The sequence below is a fragment of the Notolabrus celidotus genome, chromosome 19 (genome assembly GCF_009762535.1).
Source record: "Notolabrus celidotus isolate fNotCel1 chromosome 19, fNotCel1.pri, whole genome shotgun sequence".
NCBI classification, from domain to species: Eukaryota; Metazoa; Chordata; class Actinopteri; order Labriformes; family Labridae; genus Notolabrus; species Notolabrus celidotus.
In genome coordinates this window covers 4,084,458-4,107,563 of record NC_048290.1, presented here as the reverse complement: position 1 = coordinate 4,107,563, position 23,106 = coordinate 4,084,458, and the positions used below count along the sequence as shown (strand labels likewise).

Here is a 23,106-nt window from a genome sequence, read left to right as displayed (position 1 = left end):
TTAGACTCGAAAATCATAAGGGCAAAGCCTTCATTTACAACGACGTTGAGCATATAAAAGGAACATTTAAATGCAAGATAAGCAAATACAAGATATGACCATAAAAGAAAGAAGATCAATTAAAAGCAGACAGGAATTAAAAAGTTAAAACAGGTGCAATCAGATGTTCAAAACTAACCTTAAAAACTAAGGATTTAGAATGACTAAAATAACATACTGAGGTTTAGTGAAAAATATGATATTAAAGGATACTTTAAGCATTTCCCATGGCAGTAATTTGCAGGAAGATACATTTGAGTGTCAAAAGACAGCATAAGGAGATTTTTGTGTGTCATAAAACACTACTTTCATATGTTCAGGACCAGTGGGAACCTCCGGTCTTAAAATATGAAGCCCAGGCCAAAATGCTATAAACTGCAGTTCATCAAGTGTCCACTAGAGGCTGGCTGCAGAAACACAGGAAACCACATACACACCCATTCAAAGGAGACGATCTTTACAGCAGAAGTAAACATGTTTACAGCCTGGTACAAAAAACAGTTAAGGTCTGTATAGCTCATTTCTCTATCGGCACACACTGTACGGGGTGATTTTTTTATAACTCTTTATTTTTGAAGATATTAATCTTATGAGTTTTGCCCAAATAAGGGCATAGCTGATTTGATTGACAGGCGGGCACCCTGTAGCTGCTCTAGCAGCTACAGTTGTGCGACGTGGGTGACGTCACGGATACTACGTCCATTTTTTATACAGTCAATGGTACAGGACAGAAGCAGCACAAGGCCACAGGGGGCGCCAAAATCAACACAACCGTAAAAGTCCTCACAGGAGATTTAAGATGGTGAGATTAGCTCTCAAGAATACAGTTTTCTTTGAGGTCAAAATAGATTCATAAAAAGGTTATTTAGAGAGATGAATACAGTCCTTTTGAAAAGTCTCTCACTACTTGTTGGAGGAAATATTCTTTGAAGGTGTTTCTGCTGACTTTTAAAAAAATCTGACACCTCATTTAAAAAGCAAAGATGAATATTGAAGAGGAATTGAATGGTCCTTTTGTGATGAGTGTGGTTAACTGCACGAACACATCTAACAGGTGGGACTGTATATTATCATACCTGCATGATTGATGATCCTTGCTTGCTCGATTGCTTGTCTCACTTTGCCTGTCAAGATGTTTTTAACTTTCACTCTGCAGACATAAATCAAAACTTCAGCCTGGTCGTCACTCACATGGATCAGTGTGATTCCATATAGGTGTAAGAGGGTGACAGGTGAAACTGTGATGCTCTTAAATGCAAGAGGACCTCAGCTTCTGAAAAGTCTAATGTTTCTTCTTACATTTAAATAAATCTTCGCTCCACTGCAGTTTCTATGACGTATATGAAGGCCGAGGTCATTCCCTCAGCTCCCTGACATAGCTGAGGTTACACCTCATCGACTTTCAAAGAGAGAGAGAGGAAACTTCTTCATGCACCTTTCACTGACAGAACTTCACGGGTCAGAGGTTTCACTTCCTGCCACACACTGAACCTTAACTCTATGAATTAACCAGGATCCCTCTCAGAATCCTTCATAACACTGAATCAGATATAAGACTGTGATTAATGATCGGTTTCTGAGCTCATTTAAAAGATGAAAGATGAAAACACCCGAAAATGTCAAGAGAGCAGCTGAGGCAGAACTTTATAGTAGACTCCTGACCTGCTTTTTCTAGGATCAACTCTTCTTCTTTTCCTCGTGCTCCAGTTCCCGCCTGCTACTACGAGTCCTCTGTTTAATGCAGTGTTTGTCATCTGCAGTGGCTGTTTGCTCCTCAAACATGCTCATCGTGATAAAGAATTTATTGGTGCTCTGGATGAGGGAGGCAGCAGCTGAGTGTTGTCTCTGTAGTCTGCTAATTCTAGCATCATTCGCAGTTTAAAGAGGGGTTTAGATACGTCTTAACCTGGGCTCTATTTTGACATATGTTTGGCACTGAAAGACGAATGTGGACAAAAATCTTTGGTATTAGTCTGGCAGGTTGATTCAGCCATGTGACACAGTAATCCTTGGAGGTTATAGAGAGGGTTTAAAGTATTTTACATCACCTGAAAGATCCACACGGATTAGGACTTTTTGTTTGGGTAGGATCCTTTTTTTAAAGCCAGAAAAATCCCTCTCAGGTCACTCTGTTATAAACCACCAGACTCCTTTAACAAAATATAGACACATACATCTTCCATTTGGATGGTTAGATCAGATTCAAAACATAACTTTTATAACACACAATAAAAAAGACAAAATGAACAGCTGAGGCAGTGGTAGCAGGGACGGATCTAGAGGGATGACAAAGGGTGGCCTGGATCCATCTCTGAAACCCTATTGGCCACCCCAGGTCCCACCTTAAAAGCCTGAACTGTGATTGGATATGTTGGGGTCATCTCCTTGTGTTGCACCAGGCTGCTTGGAGATTCCTTTGCATTTCAACATGGCCCTTTTTGTTGTTGTTTATTTTTGTGCTTTTCTGCCTTTATTTCAAGTAGGGATGGGCATTTTAAGCCAAAATACTATTCAATAATCATTGGCTTCTATTGGACGATTATTCGAATAATCAACCCCCCAATTCTTCTTCTTCTGTGACTTAATGCGGTTAGAAAACTGCTTTAAGTCGCTCTGTAGCCACCGTCTGGCAGTAATACCGTATTGCAACCAGACACCGGTAAAAAGGATGAAAAATTGTACTTTTAAAAAGAGAAAATATAAGTAATTCTTGGATTTTTACTAAGTGAACGAATATTAGAATATTTGATAATTATTGCCCATCCCTAATTTCAAGACAGCACACTGGATAGAGCAGGAAACAAGGAGACTTGTGGTAAAGGGTCTCAGGGAGGAATCTAGCCTATGCTTCCTGCTCTAAAGACTATAGCCTCTTTACATAGGGTGCACTATTTAACTTCTAGACCTAACCTAGTGATGTGTCGGTCGCTCCCGGATTTGGAGCTGATTTTTTTTCGCTCGTCTTTTTCCATTAAAGCCTCACATGATTGATCAAGACATGTGGCGTCTTGACCAATCACATGTCCACACTGAGCAGAACGGGTCTGTTGTTGTACTTTATAATTTTATTTTCATTGTAGCACTCTGCTCCATGTTGAGTATATAAATAAAGACTTATAAGTAATAAACATTTGATAGAATGTGTGTTTACATTAGTTACTCATTTTACATGTAGTTTTACATTATTTTAGCTAATACATTCATTTTAACAAGAACAAAACTGAGTAGCCACTCAGGAGCCAAAAGAACCAGCTCTCTAGAAAGAGCCTGAATTCCCATCACTAACCTAACCAGCACCCTGGCCCTTTCTGTGTGTTAGTGCTTTAATTTGTGACTTTGGACAAACATCTTTTCACTCTTTTAAGGATTATACTAAAAAGATGAATATGCTGTCAGTCTGTTGTGTCATATTTTAAAGTTATACAAATTATACACCTGAATATAACATTGGTGCAACACCCCTGCATAGGTCAGCTCAAAAAGTCTGAATCTTTCTGAGTAGTGGCTCAGAGCATTTTTGTTTCCTGTCATGTTGTTCAATCAGCGCCTGTTGGTGTCAAGCTCAAACTCTTTCATTGTGCATACTTTGACCGGATGCATCAGCCCATAAAAGGTCACACTGGCAGTCAAAGTTACACCTGCTAGCTCATGTAGACTGAGAGAATATCATAACTATAAGTTTGAGCTATTCAGACCTCAAAGTGTGCCGAATAAAGAGCCCAGGTTAGAAGAAATGATGCAGTTTTAACAGATATGTCCTTTAATGTTTTTGTGTCATTATTTTTTACAGTGTATTGTCCAACAGTGACAGTTCCTCAGTAAGCCCCCCTCTTGTGTCATGCAAAGTTTATCCTTGGACAATTTCCCAGCAGTGAGTCACTGATTCCTTTTGACTGACTGGCATCCTGTTTGTTTTGTAATGGAGCATCTGCAACAATAAGTATGGATGAAAAGCATCATGGGTGATTTTTCTGTCGATAAGCCGTAGCCTCTGGGGTGCTTTTTAACCCCTCCAGGGGCTGGAACACTGCGGTGCGTCATCATGTTTTATTACTGTGGATGTCACTCACTAGTTTGCTTTACCAACTCTCACTTTCTGCTTCTTTAGCCTGTGAGGTCAGGTGTTAGAAATAAACTCCTCTGTAAGCTGTCTTACTATATAAAAAGGACTTCAGTGCAGGTGTGTGTGCATCCTGTCTTCCTGTACTGACTGATGTGGACTGGCAGGTAGTGCTGCATTATGTTTTTCCTCCCAGAGATGACATCATCCCCGGGCTTGTGGTGACATTGCATCGTGTGCTAGGTGCCTGGTGTTAGCCTCCGTCAAGGTGACTGCGTGTTACAGGGAGCAGACAGAATGTAGATTTAATTTATTGCATTAATTTCTGCTATGTAGCAAGTCACCAGCTGGTGGGGGAATTGCTGCGACGGTGGTGATGGTGCTGGTGATGATGGAGGAGGAGGAGGAGGGGAGGGGGGTCAGAAATGTGCATGCGTTTGAAGGAGCAGGGGGCGTGTACTAGGGGAGGGAAGAAGGGGTATTGTCCTGCCTCCTTGCCCTCCGCAGGCAACTAAGGATCTCATTTGACAGCTCCAAGGTGGAACGTGGAAAAACCAAAACAAGAACAGTAGGCCCTCTTTTTTGTTTTACCCCCCTCCCTCTTTTTTTGTGAGGGGAGAGGAAAGCAATCCGTCTCATCGCACTGTGGTGGCTGGGTTTGGCTCTTTGTCAGTGCAGGAGGGGGGGTGGGAGGCAGGCAGGCAGGCAAGCAGGCAGCGTGAATGCATATCATGACCACAATAGAGCAAACGAGCACAGTTCAGCCATGAAAGCCCAGCGGGAGAGGCTGAGAATTCCTGGGCTGACGCTAGAGTGAGTATTTTCCTCCGTTATCCTGCAGCTCCATCTGTCTCTGTGTCATATTTGTTGCTGTCTTTCACTGTCGCTCTGAGCTCTGTGCAGCGTTAGCATTAGCAGCAGCAGCATCTGCAGCAGGAAGTCTAATGTCAAATCCTCCACGGCTAGGCAACAGCCGCTCACTGCTGCTTATCTGTGTGTGTGTGCGTGTGTGTGTGTATGTTCACGCATTTATGCTCTAATGCACGTGTGTGTGTGATGGACAGGCTGATAACACAGTGCCGCAACATGCTTTATTTGCTGGCGTGACACATACACTCACACATGCAGGAAACACACACACACAGACACACTCACAACACACCTATGAAGAGTGTGTGTTGGATGTGATCAATAAGCAGTGAATCAGTGACGGCTGTTTGTTTACATGGCAGGGTTTTTCCTTTCATCAAACCCTCAGCCGTTGCTTAGACTTGATTCATTATTTTTTTTTTTAGGTCACCGAGGCATTTGTCATGGTTCCCTCCATTTGCGGCTTAAAAAATAGAGAGTGCGTAATTAGGCTCCTTGCAGTGACTACAGTCAGTAAGCTTCCAAACCACAGTTTTAATGCAGATTTTTATAAAACGGATGCGGATATGCTCGACATAATTTCATTCAGTGAAAAAGACCAAAATGAACAATGTGTTTCTGTCTGATTCCTGCAGCCTGTCTGTCGTTCCGGTTCCTTTTTGGAGACCTATGTCTTTGGAAATGGGTCACAAATATCTACCTACGCTTTAAAGCTAGCGACTTCCTTAAAAGGGACGCAATTTTGAGTGAATATCGACCATAAAAAAGAGGAAATGAAGCGTTAATCTGGGACTATATTCATCAGCGGATTGAAATACAATTAGGTTGTGACCGAAATCAGTCACTAATCCGGTATACTGCTTATATATGAGAAGATGAATGTAGATAACCACATCGTCGGCGTATAAAGATACTTCAATGCATCTCTGCGCCTTTTCTCTCGTCTTTGTTTAAGTCATTCCCGGTATTTTACCATTTCAGCACAGTGCATCCTGGTATTTAGCACTTAGAGATACTTTGAGTCCTCAGGGTATGATATCCACTTCAGTTCAATATGCTTTATTTGCATGAATGTCACAGCGACGATATTGGCGATGCATAAAGTCATAATCAGATTAAAAAGAGGAAAGAAAATGACAATCCCGCTGCACAGAATCCCCCAAAATCTGTTCTCAAACCCAACATTTAGCATCTTTAAAATTGAGTACTAGTGCTTTAAGAGGTCTGGTACGCTCTGGTACACAGTACCATCACTTCTAAATTTAACCCGTTGCCATACTGGGACATTTTTCAGCGTACTGGGACTTCCAACTAGCTGCCAATACCCTTCCCTGTGCTCTCCATGTTATGGCCTCTCTTGGTGAGTCATAATAGCACCTAAAATACATTACCCATGGTGCACTATTTGATACTAATGTCCTTCTTGTGTTATATGCAGCCACTTGCCTGTTTTCGGGAGTAACAGCAATTTAACACAAACTCAAAAGTCTCTTTAGTGTTAGAAATTTAAAATGTAATACTGATGATTCACTGATATTTGCTGCACGATCCATACGCCAACAACTGAATAAGTGGAGAACTTCCCACTTCATGCACAGTTGAGTACTGAGGGAATTTAGATGCAGCCTTTTGAAGCTGTCAGCGTCACTGCAACACGTCACTTTGTGCAGCCATGTGGCGTTTCTATGAAGTTTTAGGAGCATAAATCAGCTTGGAGGTAGAAGATGCACTACATCTTGCAAAACAAGACTTCTTTAATCAATTTGAATCAGTTAGACTCAGTTTATTCCATGCAAATCACAAAAAGGGTGATCTCATGACATCACGTCTCTGCAGTACTCTTTAAGATCGCACCACTGGAAACAATCTTAGTACAATCCGTTGGTTTTGGTCGTTTTAATATTGTCTCTTCACAAAAAAGGAAGGATGCATTTAAAAATCATCAGTCTTGTCCTTGACGGCTGTACCTTGGAGAACCACTGCAGTAAGAGTTACTCACCTCTATGTGACCTGACGCTCTGCAGTGCCACTGTTCACTTTAAACGGGGCTCTGTTCAGGACATCACACAGGTAGAATTAAAGTATGTGTGTGATTTAAAGCACAGGAAACCAGCTAGTGAAATTAGGTTAATCTGCGACTCTCTGAATAATCTGCAGTGCGTGCGCTTGTTTTTATTTATTCTCAGTCGGAGCTAAAACAGCATATTGAGGTGAAACATCCCCAACATTAAACAAACATGAAACCAGACAAATGCCTCGGGAATCCAGTTCCTTCAGCATTATTTGTTCATCTGACAGGGATCATTACTCTCCATGATGCTGCTGTCTTCATCGGGGCACGTGTCTGAGCTGCAGGTGTGGGTGGATGAGGGGGGGGGGGGTTACAAGGGGGGGTTTCTGTCCTGTGTGTGATAACAGAAAACTATTCACTCCACTCCATTTAACTTCCAGCCTCACTCCTCGAAGCTTGAGCCCCACTCCCACTAGCCCCTGCAGCCCGTGCAGCCCTCTGCACGCCTTTCATTTCTGGAGGTAAGCGAGAGCTCTTCAACCATGCCTGTCTTTATTTTGAAAGGGCTTGTTAGTGCACGTTTCGAGCCTCTCTTGTCTTCATACATCACACGGCCGGAGCAGAGTGTACAGTTTGTCCTAAAATCATGTGCCATTGAAGTGACATTGAAAGAGGAAGACATGGGTGCTTATATAATGTGGATGGTGTCACCCCCTTCCCCCCATGTTACCCCCTCTCTCTCTCTGTGTGTTCGGGGCTTTATGCTCCTCTTTCATGTGCTAAGTAGGATTTGTGGCATTTGCAATACATCAAAGTGAAGAAGGCTCTCGATCTGTCTGACTCCCGCCTGGACTGATTCATTTAGGAGCAGAGAAGAGTATTCAAAACATCCAAATCTCAGTTTAGTTTTCCCTCTAATGGTTTCCAATCTGAGCTTAAATCTTGACTGGTTTATGATTAGTGTTTAAAAATCTGCCTGTGCTGAAAACGCTGCAGATTATTTTGGGAACATCAAGACTTTTATCCGCATGTCACTGAAGATTATTTCTGTGGGGGTGATGTCGGAGATAAAGTCCTCTCCTCTCTAACTTCACTTCTTTTACTCGTCAAGAAGCTGGGAGTCTGTTTTGTTCGTGGGAAGCCTCGTTTAGGTTTCACTGTCACAGAGGTCACAGAGGATGGAGCCATCTTGGTTCAGCTTTATGTCGCTAAGTAGAGTCTGGGTAATTACTGGGAGGGGAAAGGATCACAAGGTGGCTGTTGGCTTTTGATTGCAGGAGTTCTAGTTTTCCAGAAGGTTGTTACACAAAGTTATGGGTTGTAACCTTCCATTAAACACCTCCAAGACCTGAACACCTGTCTCTGATTGTAAGAGTGATGCAAGATAAAAGAAAAGGATAAAAAATGTACAAAGTGTTGCATTTTTATCACCAACTAAAACTGCTTTCTCGATTTAAAAGAAAGTGGTCTTCATAAATTCTTTCTAGCAATTGGTCTTGAAAAGGGAAGCTCGTCTTGTAATCACAGTCGTCCTATAGTGGAGCAAATACAGTAATTGATAAACAGCTTCATGCAATCACCAAAGCAGAGTTGCATCATTCCAGTTTCCTCCTTATTTTAAATATTCATTAAACTCATATTTTCTTTGACTTCGCTAATGCAGCTGGTCCATATTTATAACATGCATCTCTTACTTGATTTTGCTACCTAGCTAGCCAGTAGTTGTCTTGTTTTATACCACATCATGTTACCACATCATGCCGATGGTCCCCTAGAGAGGGACGAATCACTGATAATTATGATATTCTTGATCCTCCTCTGAAGAATAGCTTTGTCCTTTGTAAGGCCGGTGAATCTGTGTGAAGTGTCGGTTCTCCTGCAGATATTATTTTCAGTTTTGCATGACCAACAAAGCTGCTGAGAACGCCAAAAGTGTCTCCCGATGTCGTCCACACACAGATATTTTAAGGAGATGCCACTGCAGTAATGGTGCTTTGTTAATTTCAGGTCGTTTGTCCGATCCGTCTTTATTTCCAGAGTCACGATGCTCTAAAAATAAATCCTCGTCTCCATTTAAAAAATGTTTTATCACAGCCTCCAACGAGGTCACTCTTTTTCTTTTCTAGCAGAGCCCTGATAACAGCGAGGGTGCTTCAAGAATGCACATGTATGTCTTTGTCCATGACCAGATGGATGGTTCACTGTTTATTTTTAGCTAATAAATGTTATGATATTAGTTTCAGGCTTAGCTAAAGTTTAACAAAGTCTGCCCAATCCTGACGCCTGAAAGGTAACAAACAGAGAGAACTATTGCACAAAAATGATCTGTTGTACCGGTAAGAAGAGATCTAAAGTCTTACCCCCCCTGTAAGGTCTTTGCAGCACATGTTACCATGAGGAAAAAGCTGAAACTAAACTTGATATATCTCATTTCTACCGCTCATTCAAAAACCCTCAATTTGGTCGACTTTTTTTCTGTATCAATGAAAAGCACGAAACACCCACTCGCCTCACCTCTGAGCTCCTCTTGTTCCGCTCTGCTTTCACACAGAGTCAAGTGGAGCTCGCATTCAAGTGAGTCAGCTCCATACAACACTGTAGAGTTGGTTTTTACTGGCTGTTTTTTTTTATTGACAGTTTTAGGTTTCAATTCACTTTGTACCAAAACACAGAGATTTGCTTGTGCAGTTAAAAAAAAGAGGGAAATTCAGATATTTGAGGAATAATAAGTACTTTGTGTTACCGCATTAATAAACCAGTGATCCACTTTACAGGACCGTTAGATATCAGCTTTTTGCACCAACCGTTCTACATATGAGAGAGGTTCTGGTGGCTTTCTGATGTTTGTTTACGTTTGTGGCAAAGACAGTATGACATCTTATTTTCAGATGTACCTGTAAGTAAAAGAAGCAGCACACAAATCAGATCTTTGATGGTTGTTTGTGTGTCAATCCAAGAAGCTCAGTTTGAGTAGAACCAATCCTTGAGTTAGAGGCATAGACTGTAGAAAACACAGCCCTGGTCTAATTGGTGTCACCCAAAGATGGTGGCCGCCATATTGGAATTGCTACAACTGTCTAAAACAGGGGTGTCAAATACTGGCCCGCCAGAGGTTCCATCCGGCCTACGGATGACTTCCCAAAGTGAATAAATGACAGAGAAGACGTTAACTCATCATGGCAAAAATCCAACAGCTGTTTTTGTAAAAGGATAGTTCATCAGCATGAACATTTTCAGAATGTACTTGTATTTTTTTGCACTAAAACAAAGGGGAAAAAATGTACTTGTTCTTCTTTATAGGTTAATATGTTAGAGTTTTACCGGTCCGGCCCACTTGAGATCAAATTGGACTGTATGTGGCCCCTGAACTGAAATGAGTTTGACTTCCCTGGTCTAAAAGATGGAGTCAAGGCCATAGCCTGGCAAACAGCTACAACACGCCTACCACCTGTCTGTCAATAAGCCACGCCCCCAATCATATGTCATTATTAGTCATGTCATTTAAACTACTGATTTGTAAAAGCATGTATCCCCTTTACAGACGAGACCCAAACCAGTTTTTGTCCTGCTGTGAAGATGTTTAATTTTGTTGTAGACATGTTAACATGTGCTCAAATGGAGTGTCCTTGGCTTTTGGAGCCAGCCTCTAGTGGACACCAATGGAACTGCAGTTTGTTGTACTACACCTTTCAGAGGTTACTGCTTGGTTTAAAGGTGACATATCACGCTTTTTTCATCAATATATATTGGTCTAAGAGGTCCCCAAAACATGTCTTTAAAGTTTATGCTCAAAAAAACACTTTGAAATCAGATTTTGGCATGCCTGAAAATCCCTCTTCTTCAGCAGTCCTCAGAACACTCTGTTTTCTCTCTGACCACGCCCCCTCAGGAAGTGGATGTGGTCTCGGCTCTCCAGCACGTTGATCTAATGTTTACATGTTGGCTGAATATACACGGCTGCTCAGAGATCACGTTACTTCAACCCTCTGAATCTGATCCAGAATCTGATCCTGACGGAGAGGCGCCTGAAGCAGGACCTTTCTGAAGGATTGGTCATAGATTCAGTGTTTCTTGTTGTTTATTTGTCAGTATGTCGACGTGTGTCTTGGTACACAGCTACAGCTACAGCTATGAACATGTAGCTATGTGGCTATGCTAACTAGCGCTAGCACTTATCCATGATAAATAAAAATCATCCACTAGATCTTCAAATCTGCAGACGTGGGGAGTAAAACCGACCTTTGCCAGAAAGACAGCAGGACCTTTCTGAAGGATTGGTCACAGATTTAGTGTTTCTTGTTGTTTTATTTGTCAGTATGTCGACGTGTGTCTTGGTACACAGCTACAGCTATGACATGTAGCTATGTAGCTATGCTAACTAGCGCTAGCACTTATCCATGACAAATAAAAATCATCCACTAGATCTTCAAATCTGCAGACGTGGGGAGTAAAACCGACCTTTGTGTTTATTAAGACAGCCTACAACTAGCATGCCTCCCTCCTAAGCTCCTTGTTAGCACACATTTGTGCAGGTAATGAAAAACGGAGGAGGGATTCAGTATTATTTTATACAGTCTATGGGCTGAACAAGCTCCGAGCTCTGACTCCGTGACAGACCGGATATTGTTGTTACGTAACAAAAACACGGAAGTCTGAAACGGCTCGTTTCACACACATTTACAGAAAGGTGGAGAAATCAAAACAGGGGCAGAATGGATTTATTTCATTCTTGGGGGGTTTGTAGACAGGGACACATATTTCAGGTAGAGAACCATTAAAAAGTCCATTTTGCATGATATGTCACCTTTAAGGGCTTGACAAATATAAACTCTGCAGTCAAGACTTCTCTGATACATGATTTCACTCCTCTGTGAAGTAACAGGGAAAGTGGGAAAAATATTTCTAGATCTTGAGGGTTGAAAGAAAGAAAGAGAGTGCTCTCAGTCTTTTGTGTTGCAGTTGGAAAAGTAAGGTCAGATTCCTCCTCACAACCCTGGAGGACCTCTCATTTTTTGCCAACACTGCTGTGTTGATGGACTCGCTTAATCCAAATGAGTAACGGTGGTGACGTCCTGCAATGTTTATCTGTATGTGGCCGTAAATGACTCTGGCGCCGCTGACGAGCAGCACATAGTTTCAAAACAGCTGTCTGACAGTTGGTCGTGTTTTTGATGCTCCAGTAGCATAAACTACTGGAGCTCATCCCAGCTGGGTATGGCTCTACACTCCATCTCTTCCCCTCGCTTTCACAATATGTGTTTGACCTTTGACCTTAATGATACAAACAATATGCTTCAAGAGAGATAGAAAACTTTGTGTGCAAGAAAACTCCACAGGCGAGAATTCAGATTCAGCCTCGAATTGAAGAAAGTTAAAAGTTATTTTGCTTCTATTTTGCATATTGTGCATAAGAGTAAAGGAAATTTGACCTTGTGGTCTCTAGACTGCTAATACAGCAACCCATTAATGTTAAATCATATTAATACTGTTTGCATAACAAGCCGCTTATTCTTCATATTCATGTCTTTCTAAAGGAGAGCAAACAGTCATTTATTTTGAAGAACATCCAGAAACTCATCCCACGTCAGAGAGAGGACAGTACCCCGAATGCTGGGCTATGATGTCAGTGTTCCCTCTGACCTCTCTGTTCACGCTGCTCTGTGCAGGTTTGACTTTGAACCATGTGAACCATCGTTTCTAATGTGGAGCGCAGAAACAGAGCAGAGCCATAATTAGAGTGAAGGCTGTCACACTGGCTTCCCTGCAGGGACACTCGGCTGAGGCACAGTGAGGGGATGCACACACGTACAGACTTTATGGTGTCAGAAATGGACTCTGTTAGCACTTTGTAACAGGCGGACCAGTCTTCCTCTTTGGCTCTCTGTCTCTCTTAGTGAGCTTTTCAACCCCCCTCCAGTCTCTGCTCTCCTTAAGTGATGGACTGACCTGCAGCGTCCTGAACGTCCTCAGGTCTGACTGAGCGGTTTCTCACTGAAGTTTTGAGTCGGCTTTTTTAACAGAGTCCTCTATTCATGTCCAGTATCAGGCCGGTGATATACTTGGTGTTAACTACGGGTATGCAAACTTTGGTGCGTCGGCTGTGCAAAGTTAATGTGACGTGGGCCTGTGTGCACATCCAGCTATTAGCAATGAAAACAGGCTGTTTGTACTAATGCTGGAAAAAAAATGGATTAGCGGTCTGCATGAGCCAGGTTAACACCCCAACAAAGCATTACATTTAATTGCTGTAGACCCCACTATTGCAGGTGCTAACAGCAGGATTGCTGCACCTGTTAGGCTGTTTAAAGGATGGAGGACATCCTGCTTATGGTTTACCGTTTAAGACGAAATAGGCTAAGACAACGGATACTTAGGGATTGAACGAATCCTTTGGAAAAGTATGATGATGTTGAAACCTAGATTTAGGAGACGCAACATAACTCTTAGGTAACCTACCAGCAACACCTTGAAGTGAGTCCTTCCCAAACAACTCTGTTAACAAGTTCTCATCCTTCAACGGGGGGACAGGTGGTCCTCCACCGCCACCTGGATCACCTTGGTGGCGGTGCTTGTTGCTCAAAGCCGCTTTCATGTTGCTCATTTTATTTTTAGGTCTTCTACTGTGCGCTCAGAAACACCACACACATTTACCCGGTTCAAGATCTTCAGCCAAACTTTCCCTTTCTCCAATCTTTGACGATTGACTTGCTGATAAGAGCTGTTTATTCTATATTCTTGCAATAAAATGTCCATTTCTTCTTGGTCTTCTCTCAGTCACACCGGTACCGCTCGCCATGTTTATTGTTGTTTATGCGTAGTCGGCATGCGCAATTCAAATTTGTTGGAGAGGTTTTTTTTCCAGGAGGTTCTCTGGACATATGACGTTTTGCACCAGCAATGAATTAATTCATTGGCCAGTTATTTGCAGTCGTCCAACTGGGCCGTTCCATAACGGTACGTTAGGACTAATGGTCCCGTTTGTGTAATGGCTGGACGTGCATACGCGCCTGGGTTCTAGGTGCAGTATCCACACGACCAGCAGGGGCAGTGTAGAGGCAAAGAGGATGTGATGTCAACATAGCAGCAGGACAAGAATGACACAAAGTTTTAAAGACAAGCTGATGGATCAAGTCTGCAACGAACATGCCGGTCAAAATAACTTGGGACCAGGGGCGGTTCTAGACCAATTTTACTGGGGGGGCAGGCTGGGGCCAGGGGTGTTGTCAGAGGGACACATTCAAGCCTGACAAAAGAGACTGAGAAGGGCGAGGACCAGCTGAGAACAAACTGGCAAAACATCAGTGCATCCCTATATACTAGACATATATACTACTGTGTACTAGATCAGCATGCAGACTGACAGCAGCTGTTTGGCTGTTTACACTCAACATGAGTCTCTTAGCGCTCTAAGGGACTCGAACCAAGTGCCACATGCATGTGTTCCGCCTGTAACATTGGTGCGACACTGAAGCTTTTTTTATTGTATAATATTTGTTTGGTGTGGAGGGGGGACCACAGAGGGGTCCAGGTTCAGTTTTACAGGGGCACTGGACCCTGTTAGCCCCTCCCCAGAACCGCCACTGCTTGGGACAAGTTCAGTTTGATTTGTCCATGTAGAAACCTGTAGGACTAAGTGGAAACTAAGTGGACTGTTGAGTCCGAGCATGGAGGATAACAGAGGTGGTTCTGGTGTGTGTTTTATCCACCGGTCATCATTTGCCTGGCTCTAGAATTTATCACAGAATTAACACAAGAGTGACCTCCATGACCTTCGCCATGCCTCTGGTCCACATCCAGTGAATCCAGTTGTTGCATCTGGCCTGAGCTCTCTGGTGTGCCCTCTACAGGTATCCTCCAGTAAGACACGTAGTGCATGGTCAGGTGTATTTACAATTACGCTCATGATGATGCAGGCGGACACCTTCAGGAACGCAAGGTTAGAACTGGACGAACAGAAGCACAAAGTTAGATGGACATCAGGAAAGGAGGAAAAGAACGCCATGATGGACAAACTATTCATTCTCATTATGTAAGCTAACAAAACTGAAGCCCTTTAATTCTTCGCCTGCCTTTAAACGTGAGTTGCGCCTCTCTCTGTTCGTACATGCTCATCCGAGGTCGACGAGTCTTTCTGTAATGACTTGATGTTCAATAAGATTAGATGAATGTTTCAGAGCTACATTGTGAAAGTAACAAGTATACCACACTCCATCAATCATGTGTTCCAGCATCCTCCGACTCTTCACACTCACAGAAGCACTCTTATCAACAGCGCTCTGAGGTCTGTTATTGCAGTCCTGTAAAGTTTTCACAGAGCTGAACTCTTCTCTCTCTCTGCACTGGTGAAAAGTTATTGGATTAAAATGATCGGTCTCTTCATCCTGAGGGTTTACGATGGACTCATAATGGAGTATTATTCTGCCCCGTAACCCTGACGGCTCCTTCACAGAATTTGTGTGCATGCTCGGCTCTCTGCAGGCGGCTGTGATCAGCTGACCCTGAACTCTCGCACATACACGCAGGACTCAAGAGTCAGATTCATCACTGGAGTGACAAAACACAGCTTTTATGTGTTATGTATGAATGTGTATGTGTGAGTTTGGCTCTTTGTAACTTGCCTTTTCTTTCCCTGAGAGGTCAGATCAAAGTATTTTGATTGTGAGTCTATATTTGAACATTGTAAACTTTAGATCTGTGTGACTTTGTCAGATTGAATTTGTGTTTTGTGTTTATTCTGCCAATAAAGCCTGACACTAAACATGAGAGAAGAAGCAAAGGTGATGAAGTTAAATGAATAAGTGAGGGAGAAATTCTGCAGCAGAAGACGTCCGTGCAAAAAAGCGCATTTCCATTTCAAATAGATCCTGCTTAACACACACTGACCCACCAAACTTTTGGAGGGGTGCCAGTTTGTGCACAGCAGCATCTGCTGATGATGCAGCACCCCTCTGTGTGTTCTAACCCCCCTGCTCAGGATGTGAAGTGGTAGCTGCCTGTTACATGATATGGAGCATGTTAAGCGTTTGGGGATAGAGAACTCAGTCGCATTCAGACGCTGAAACACAAAGTCAGCTGGTGTTAGGTGTCACATCCTCGCTGCAGTGAAGTCTGTCAACACCTGACTTGGATCACACACACTCCGTCAGGACCCTCTCTGGATTACTCTTTTATCTGAGGACAGAGGAGAGGACGCCGTGTCCTCTGTGGCGGTGTGTGTGTATATGCCGCAGCTGGCTGCAGATGTGCCTGTGCAGAGGAAGTTTGGAGAGAAGCAGCGCTGTTGTTGTAGGAGTGTTAGTCAGGACGGCTCTGCAGGTCGCATCCTCCTGAACCCTGAGAGTCGCCGCTTCACCTCAGCAGGTCTGCAGAAGCCTCCTTTACATCTGCCCCTCTGGCATGACTTGGATACGATGTCAGACTCCAGCCTGTGGACGGTTCTGTCCAACTTTAACATGCCGCATTTCTTCAGCGGCGCTCGCCTTCGCCGCTCCAAAAGGTAACACTTAAAGAAGAGTTTCCTCTCTGAGATGTGAAGTTGTACTCAGTGTGGTCAATTATCTGAATCCTTCTGGTGGTAAATAAGCTTTTCACTCAGGACAAACATGTGAGTGTACATGTTGTGTCTTTGTGTTTACAGTAGGTCACCATGAATGAGAAGCTGGGTGTTCCCTCCTTCTCATTGTGTTGTGTTTGCTTTGTGACTTAAATTGAATGTTTGTGGCCGAGGGAGTCTCATGTTTCCCTCACAGGATGTTTGCTTTCTTTAATGCCATCTCCATTAATGAACAGTTGGGAAGTGGCAATGCTGATTGTGTTTTCTCTTACTTCTTTATGTTGCTGTTGATGGGGGTGTAATTGTTTTTAAACCAGCATGAAGCGACTGTCTTTGTTCAAAGTTGTGCTGTTTTAGAAAAAACACCAAGCTTTGTCTTGACTTCCCCACAACCTTCCTCTCATCAGCCAAGCAAAGCGTTTGATTGGTTTACGTGAGTCAGAGAGCAGACTGGTTTACAGCTAAGCCACTTGATCTGACTTTTTCATATATGGTTTTTGGTTCATCCAGTATAACTGATATTTATTTTTAATCCCCGTCCTGACCCATTTATAGAGCAGAAGAGCTTAACAGGAAACACTGGCTGTTTTTTGGACATCTTGCATCAGCTTGTAGTCGTTACTTCATCTGATGTGTGATTTAGATTCAGATACTGAACACTGAAGCTTCATTGTTTGAAGACTCATTGTAAGATGTTTAACACTGAGATGTATCATATATTGTTGAGTCTGTCACAGACGACCTGTGAGTCTTCAAACTTGAATCACGTCAGGAGAAAACGCAGAGAAAATGCTTTAATGAATTAACCATTTCATCCTAATAATACTCTTTAGAGCCTTTCTTTTAATCATTTTTAGGATTTTATGATGTGATGCAAGACTACAGAGATTTCCTGTAATAATTATGCAGGCAGAAATATTTGCAGGTCACTTTATTAACATGTTAATTATTCAAATATCTGCAAAACATACGGAAATCACTTGACCTTAAAAAGCCTTTAAAAAAATTATTAGAACCTTCATAAATTTGGTTTTTGATGCATCATTAGATAGATAATAGAGCTGCACACATGTCTTTTTACTCTCCATGATGGCCTGTTTTACATGCACCCACAAAATTGGTGTGCATGCAGAACTGCACACTCTAACTCAAAAGTAGAGGAACCAATCCATTGTGCAGTGAGGCTGAGAGCTCCAAATGTCTGTTGTTGAACTAACAGCAGTCACATCAGCTTATGGATCATGTCACCAACTTTGTGTCTGACATGTAGTGTCGAGGTGACAGGATCCAAAAGCTCCAAAAGAAGGCAAAAACCGGCGTTGTTCTCCACCTTTTCTGTAATCCCTTTGGCCTTTTCACTTCTTAAGGTTTTATGATTCTTTTTAAACTCCAGAGTTTGCAGCCTGTTCCTCAATAACAACCTTTCAGTGAACATGTTGGATTCCATTGCATGTTCAATTTGTACATCTTGCATCAAACTGTTCGTACTGAACGCAGCTGTACTGCTACCCCTTCATGAAAAGATCGTATTGCATATATTGTGAGTGGCTGCTGGACTGTTTTCACTTTCTAGTTTAAGATGTGTTCACACTCCTGATGTCTTAACCACAGGCTTCCTAATTCTAAGTTACTTGCACTTTCGCAATCTGCCACAAATTGTGCTCAGTTTACGTCAGCTGGTGTGAATGATGGAGGTGAGAAGATCAGCTCAAAGTGCTGATTGGTTAAAAAATGCCCAGAATAGCTCTCTTATGATGGTTGAGTTCAGGATCAGGACATCTATTTTATTTATTTATTCATTTAGTTGAAAAAAAAAAAAAAAATCTTAGATACATTCATCACCAAACAATAAGTCCCTCAGCATGAATAAAGCATTTAAAAAATAATTAATAATAATAATAAACACATTTTGTTTGCTGTTTGCATATTCATATTTATCTTAAAGCTCCTCTGAGAACTTTCTGTTTATGTCCATGTTGGCGCCCCCTTTTGAGGAAGTAGTACCTCTTATTTCTCCTGAATTTGTCCTGCACATATAATTAGTAGTGTTTTTAAAAGAGACAATCTCATCCTGTTTGCTTTCAACATATTACTTCATCAGTAACTGAGATTCTTCTCTGTGGAAGATGCTTTAAAAAAAAAAGTATCAGTAGCATGCTGCCTATCTCTTCATCCAACACCTGCCCACCGCAGTGGTTTCATATATTAAAAATAACTCTACAGAAACATTCAGGCCTCATGCTAATGATCTGATTTGCTTTTGTAGCTCATAAAGAATAATCAGTATTAATTTTAGTCTCTTCCATAACCAGATAAAAACTCCTCACAGGAGCTTTAATATCATCAAAATCAACAAATCTCTTTGAGCTGTATTGTTGCAATCTGCTTAAAAAATGAGCGCATGGTATTTGACTCTACATACAACCAGAAGAAGAAGTCATTTAAGTCCATGTTGTATTCATTTCTGGATTTTTAAAGATCTTGAAGATGTAAGGAGTCAGCTGCAGCTTTTGACCACATTAGAATAAATCCAATAAGTAATTTCAGCTTCTTCAAACTAACAAATGAGAGATTAGCCCGAGCCTTTCTGCTGCAAACCTACACACCACTGTACATCCTCAGATGTGGAACACGACACAGTCTCCAGTGGGTAGTTGAATAAAAGAGCTGCGTTGCTTTTAACCCAAGCTGCAAGTTTTTAAATGCTATTAATAGATCCGCGTGTCATATGTCTGACTTTGAATTCGTCGGCCAGCAGCAGCAATTTATGTGGCATGGCGCTTTGTCAGCTCACCTGACAGCTCTGACAAGAGAGCAGAAAAGATTAATCAGGACTTTTTTTGTTGACGAGGGTCAGGATCAGACATTTTTAGATTCAGAGGAATGAAAATCAAAGCTTTATTCATCTATTTTTGCTTCTTCGTGCGCCCGAAATAAGTCCGAAAAGTGGAATTTAAGAATTGTTTTTGACAGATTGAGATTACCGTGTATTTATAAAGACTTCTAGCAAACTAGGTCAGCTGGAATGTGAAATAAATTAACAGTTAGCTGTAAAATATGGTAAAAACGGATATGTAAAGTATCTGATGCTGATAAACACCTTTGCAGAATATTTTCAGTCTTTGAAAAAGGAGATTTGTAGCTGCACTGGTGGAGATTTGATGTGTAGTGCAACAAAAGGATTGATGAGGTTGAGGGTTTTTGCATATAAGCGAGACGGGTAAATCTCATATGGATCCGTTCCAGCGATCTCACACATCTGCAGTACAGCATACAACAGTGGCCTACTTTCTCCCTATCATCTTCGCTCAGGGCTTCTTTATCCCTGCTTTAAAGCTTCACTATACAGAAACAGGTTTTTTCCTCCTCTTACTGAGCCGTCCCGGCCACTGAGGGGGCCTAAACTGAAGCTTAGCTTAGCATCGAACGTGATGGAGATGGCCTGTGTGCCACTGTAACCCGTGCAGAGTAATCCAGAAGCAGTAATGTGTGTGAGAGTGGCACTCCACTCTTTAATAGGGGTTGTAATGGCACACACACACTCAGGGAGGGGTGAAGCAACAAGAGGCCTGTTTGGGCCGCAGTGTTGGCCTAATCCACAGTGAGGGGGGTATAAATAGATCTCGTTAAATCTGATCCTCTTTAACGGGAGCACCTGTGTACCAGATTTCATTCAACCCTTCCACATCATGATAAATGATTCATGGCATGTGTACACACACACGATCACGGGGTTAGACCCACTAACCACTCGAGTAAACATGGATGAGAAGGATTTCTTTTTAAAATAGAATGACTGAGAGGATGAATTAGGATTTCAGTGTTTCCTAACGGCAACTCCTGCTGTTTAAAAATAAAGCTGAAGTCAAAGCCAAGTGCAAAACCTGCAGTTCCTCAAGTGTCCACTTGGCAGCTCATTAGAGCCCAACTTTAAGTGGCCACATTACAGCAGAATTGAACATGTTAACAGCCTGGTTTGGTCTCTGCAGCTCTTTCTCTGTTCATTACAACTTTTAGAACTCATCTGTTTGGATTAAGGTGAAGTGTTGTGCATAAAGAAGCTTAATTAGGGGGTGTGGTTTATTTGACTGATAGGTGGGTGTGCTGCAGGAGGCTAGATGTCTGCCTCAGCTCTACAATTAGCTGGTTTCTAGATAGAATAGAAGTTTATTTTTATTCTTTAAGTCATATTTTGGCATTTTGGCCTGTAATGGATAGGACAGCTGAAGAGAGACAGGAAACGTGGGGAGTAGAGAGTGCATGCAGTGAATGGTTGACCAGCCGGGAGTCGAACTGGTGACCTATGCGACGAGGACTGCAGCCTCTATATGTGGGGCGCTTAGACCCCTAGGCCACCAGCGCCCCGATAAAATAGAAGTTTACTTGTTGTTCTATATCTCTGACCAAGTAGGAGCTCCATCCTTCGAAGGATCTACTCGATGTCTGCAATGCATAGGAGGCTATCTAATTTCGGATGCTTCTTGAAATGCATGCAACTCATCCTGGACCACGAGGATGCACCCGATGCGTCATTCAAGCTCTAATATATCCTGTTCCATGCTTACCTAAATGACAGCCCCCTGCTGGACAGAGTTGTCACTACAACTTAATGTGTTGTCAGGTTGTGCAATGCTTGTTGAAGTGTTGTGCAAAAGCGATATGAGGTTAAGACGTTGAAATGATTTATACCAGAGCTGATTCTCAGTCCATCACTCCCTCTCGTGTGATATTCTGTAAGCATAATCCACGTACCTTAAATACCTCATGAGGCATGCTGCTCTGTTCACATCCTTGTGATAGTGTTTAAGCTAACATTATGAAGCTGAGGCAATGGTAGACTAGGAGCTCTCGTGTCATGTGAGGTAAAATGACAGTGTTTGTCAAGAGAGTCCGGTGTCTTTGAGTAGATTAACAGAACAGCTGTTTGCAAAATGAGACGTGATGTTTATGTCTGAGTTTCTGTCTGAACTTTGGTGTTTCAAAGATGAACTCAGAGGTAAGACAGTGTCACAAAGTCACTGATTCAGGGAGGGAGAGTCCAGCAACATCCACCCTCTGTGAGGTTAAACTACTGTGTTTGTTTCTTGAGTCTAGTGGCCACTTCGGGAGCAGTGCTAGGGCTGCATTAATTTACCAAAAGATCATGTCTGTCCTTTTTGTAACGTTATCAGACAGTTTTAGGAACAAGACCCTGGTGTGACCTTCTTTGAGGGGCTCATTTATCCTGAAAGGTGACATTGCATCCATAGCAGCCAGTCTCACAGCTTCCAGCAGCATCAGTCTATGTGTGGGATTTGAAATCAGTTATTTATCCTCATTTAGACAAAATATGTTAATATTCCAAAATAAGCAAACTAGAAATTTCCATCAAATCATCAAACGTTTGCATCCTCTGCGTTGTAAGCATCAGAGCAGTGAGCCACAGTTAATATTCATCCCTGTACATTTTATTTGCCATCTCCATCATCGCGTTAGGCATTAGCATGTGGCTAATTACACAGCAAATAAGCAGGAGCTAGGTGTCGTCTTGTGTGCCCTGATATTTCTGGTGTAGTTGTTAAATCAATGCATCAAATTAGTGGAGAAATTACCCAAAAGTAATCAACACAGTCATGAGCAGAGAGATCCCCCACTGGCCATGCATACAGCGCTCTTTAGCACCAATCCCTCCCAACACAACATCCATTATATTCGGTAAACTGTATTATTTTCTGTGCTCCTGAGATAGCTACCTGCCCAGATCTGGTCTGTGCACTTGCAGGTAAAATCTAAATGCAGTATATGACTTTAAAACACCACAAAGGAACGACTATTAGTGCTGCAAGAGGTGCAACTAGAGGTCACTTCACAAACAATCTTTGAACCTGTCAGCTACTGTCAGACGATGATGTTCGATAAATGCCTGTGGCAACTTTACAAGCATTCCTGTGTAGCCAGCAGTTAGCAATAAACAACTCCAAGTTAGGACTTCCTCTTCCATGCATTGCATTGTTTACTGTCCAGTAAGCAACTTAAGATCCATCCCTCCAGATATAACTGCAAACTAAAGCCATCAATTCATGTCTCATTACATTCACCTCTTTCTGGTGAGTCTCAGTTTCACTGTAAATAATGAGTTTCACAAAGGCTTCATTCTGGCTTTCTTCAACTACCTGAGCCCTAAAAAAGAACCACTGTTATTGGGATTTACTCAAAGTAAAGGGGTTTCAAGATTGCCAGAATAGTAAAATCATGATCCAGATTTGTGAAAACAGCTTAGTTGCGACATCCCCGCCCCATGTACAGAGGCCAGAGTCCTCAAAGTGAGCTGCCCAGGCTCAGATCTCACCCGTGGCCCTTTGCTGCATGTAATCCCCCACTCTCCTCTCAGTTTTCTGCTCTACCCACTGTTCTATCCTCTGAATTAAACCATTAAAAAGCCCCAAAACTGCAAGCTTTGTCAGGTCAGTCCTCAAGAGGAGAAGAAAATACATTTAAAATGCTTAATTGTTGAACAAAGGTCTGATTAGTTGTTTCTGAAAAGTCAGCCAGCAGCAGTTTGTGTGGCGTGGTGACACATTTTCATGTTCTGTA

General features: G+C 42.3%; 1 protein-coding gene across 4 annotated transcripts in view; it reads left to right on the top strand.

Annotated features, from left to right (window-relative positions):
* Positions 1–23,106, top strand: part of mast4 (microtubule associated serine/threonine kinase family member 4) — a 165,151-nt gene that overhangs the window by 98,267 nt on the left and 43,778 nt on the right. The window contains exons 1-2 of one of the 4 annotated variants that reach the window (XM_034710239.1): positions 4,550–4,912; positions 7,421–7,501. The exons of the other annotated variants lie outside the window; for them this stretch is intronic. Of the exons in view, the coding sequence (XP_034566130.1) occupies positions 4,866–4,912; positions 7,421–7,501 (128 nt within the window). The 5' untranslated portion in view covers positions 4,550–4,865. Of the gene's footprint in view, positions 1–4,549; positions 4,913–7,420; positions 7,502–23,106 lie in introns of those variants that run through there. 4 annotated transcript variants of the gene reach the window in all.